Genomic DNA, 2,279 nt, shown 5'->3' on the forward strand with positions numbered 1-2,279 from the left:
TTGCCCGCAACTCGCTCTCGTAGGCGGGCAGAAATCGCTCCCGCAAGTTCGTCTTCCTTGACTCGAACGCGATTGGCTTCCCTTCTTGCTCCAGCACCGCGCCAACTGCGTACTTTGATGCGTCGGTCTTTATCACGAGCGGCTTGTCTGGATCGAAGATTTGCAGGTTGGTGGTTGTTATTAACGCCTCCTTCAATTCCTGCACCGCCCGAGTGTGCCTGCTTCTCCACACCAGATCTGACTCTTCCTTTAACAACTGGAACAACGGATAAGCTAACTTACCAAAACTGGGTATCAATTTACGGTAATACCCAACCAAACCTAAGAACCCTCTCACTTGCCGCCTCGTCTGCAATTCCTCCGGCCAGCCCTTGATGGCCTCAACCTTCGCTGGATCAGCTGAGACCTTTCCTGGTTCAACAACAAAACCTAAGTAATTGACTCTTTGCGTCACGATTTCACACTTGGGTAATTGCAGAAATAGTTTATGTTCCTGTACCCGCTTCAAGACTAACTCAAGATGCCTCAAATGCTCCTCCCTTGTCTTCAAATAGACTAACACATCGTCCAAATAAAACACGACAAACTCATCTAATTCTTTAATAAAGATGCTCTGCATCAACCTCTGAAAGGTAGAAGGGGCACCGGATAACCCAAAAGGCATTACCTTAAACTGGTAAGTCCCGTACCTCGTGCGAAACGCTGACTTCCACTGATCCGCTTCCGCTATCTCGACCTGGTAGTACCCCTTCTGCAGGTCGAACTTTGTAAACCATTTCGCCTTTCCTAGCCTGTTGATTAGGTCGTGGATCTTCGGGATGGGGTAGTCGTCCTTTATCGTGATCCTATTTAGCGGACGGTAGTCAATGACCAACCGCAGCGACCCGTCCTTTTTACCCACGAAGATGACTGGCGCCGCTACCGGCGACTGAGAAGGAACAATGAACTCCTTCTCTACCAGTTCGTTTAGCATTTCCTTAAGCTTCATTAGATTTTCGTCTGTTAAGGGATACGTCCCTTTCTTATACTCCGGTGCCTCCCCTGGTAGTGTCGCGATGTGATGCTGGATAGCTCTTCCCTTCACTCCCCCCCGCGGTAATTCCTGGAAGAGCTCCGCATATTCGTCCAGCATCTTTCCAACGTTCTCCGCTACTTCTTTTCCTTCTTTTCTTAACCACTCGCTAGGCATTTCTAGTATTGGGTACTGTTCCGGCATTCGGCTAAGCGTTGCTGTCGCTGTTCCTCCCTCGGCCGATTGTAGTGTCCCCACGAACTGGCGTTCGTTCTGAACTCTTTCAATCTTTCTAAAGCCCATCATAGTTGCCGTGCCGTTTCTTGGCCATTTACGCGCCCTCACGATCGAACAAACTTCCATCGTGGGCCCTAGTGTTGCATCTTCGCTTCGCGCTTCTTCCTGTCCTTTCTGGCCTCCGCGGCCCTTCTTCGTTGTTGCCGTTGCTCGCGGCTTCCTGTCCCATTCGCCTGGTCCCGCCATTCAAAATGGCGTATCCTCGCCAACTCGACTCCTTCTGACAAATTTGTCCACCATTTTCTTTGTTTCCTCTCTTTCATTCGGTTCCCTACTTGCGCGTTTCTCCTCTACGCTGTCGGCTTCTTGTTCCGCTGCGCTGGCCCTTCGAAACGGCCGTCGGTCCTTCTCTCTCTTTTTTCTCAACTCTTCCGCTTTCCAACCTTTCTTTACGGTTCTTTCCCACGTGAGCTTCCTTAGCTGATCGTTGCCCGGTACTGCTGCCTTCGGCGGCTCAACTTTCACCGGTGCGAACTCTTCCTCCGCATGCTTTTTTTTCCTATCCGCCCTTAGTGTGATCTTTTTGTATCTGAAACTCCAATTCTCCACATTTCTTTCAAAAAAGTCAATCCCCAATATCATGGGCTGGGAAGAGTCTGCTACGAGCAAGCTATGACTTCCTTCCCATTCACCCACCTTTAACAGCACCTCTTCGACTTCTTCTCTTGTGCGCAACTCTTGCCCGTTAGCGCACACAAATTTCTCCGCTTCTTGCAGCGCTTTCGTAGGTACTCCGCACTGTTCAACCACTCTGGGAGCGATGAAGCTCCTAGCGGACCCCGTGTCCATTAAGGCCTCTATCGCTACGCCCTTCACGATTACTCTTAGCTTCGGCAGCTCTCCTGCCCGTACGTTCAAACGGCAAGCGTACCGCCACCTTTCCTCAACTTCCTCTCTCTCGCCTTGGGGTGCTAAACGACAAACCCCCTCCGGCGATTTATTGCCCTTCGACTTCTTTTTTACAATCTTC

The 2,279-nt window shown here is 50.5% G+C and overlaps 1 protein-coding gene across 1 annotated transcript; it reads right to left on the reverse strand.

Annotated features, from left to right (window-relative positions):
- Window positions 1-11: 11 nt before the first annotated feature.
- On the reverse strand, window positions 12-1,375 carry CSUI_005439 (retrotransposon nucleocapsid protein; the record flags this gene model as incomplete). Its single annotated transcript, XM_068065615.1, has 3 exons — window positions 12-218; window positions 581-1,300; window positions 1,370-1,375. Coding segments are annotated over 3 exons (933 nt in total), but the record flags the coding sequence as incomplete, so codon positions are not given.
- Window positions 1,376-2,279: the final 904 nt, after the last annotated feature.

This window comes from Cystoisospora suis, assembly GCF_002600585.1.
Source record: "Cystoisospora suis strain Wien I chromosome Unknown contig_2633, whole genome shotgun sequence".
Lineage (NCBI taxonomy): Eukaryota > Apicomplexa > Conoidasida > Eucoccidiorida > Sarcocystidae > Cystoisospora > Cystoisospora suis.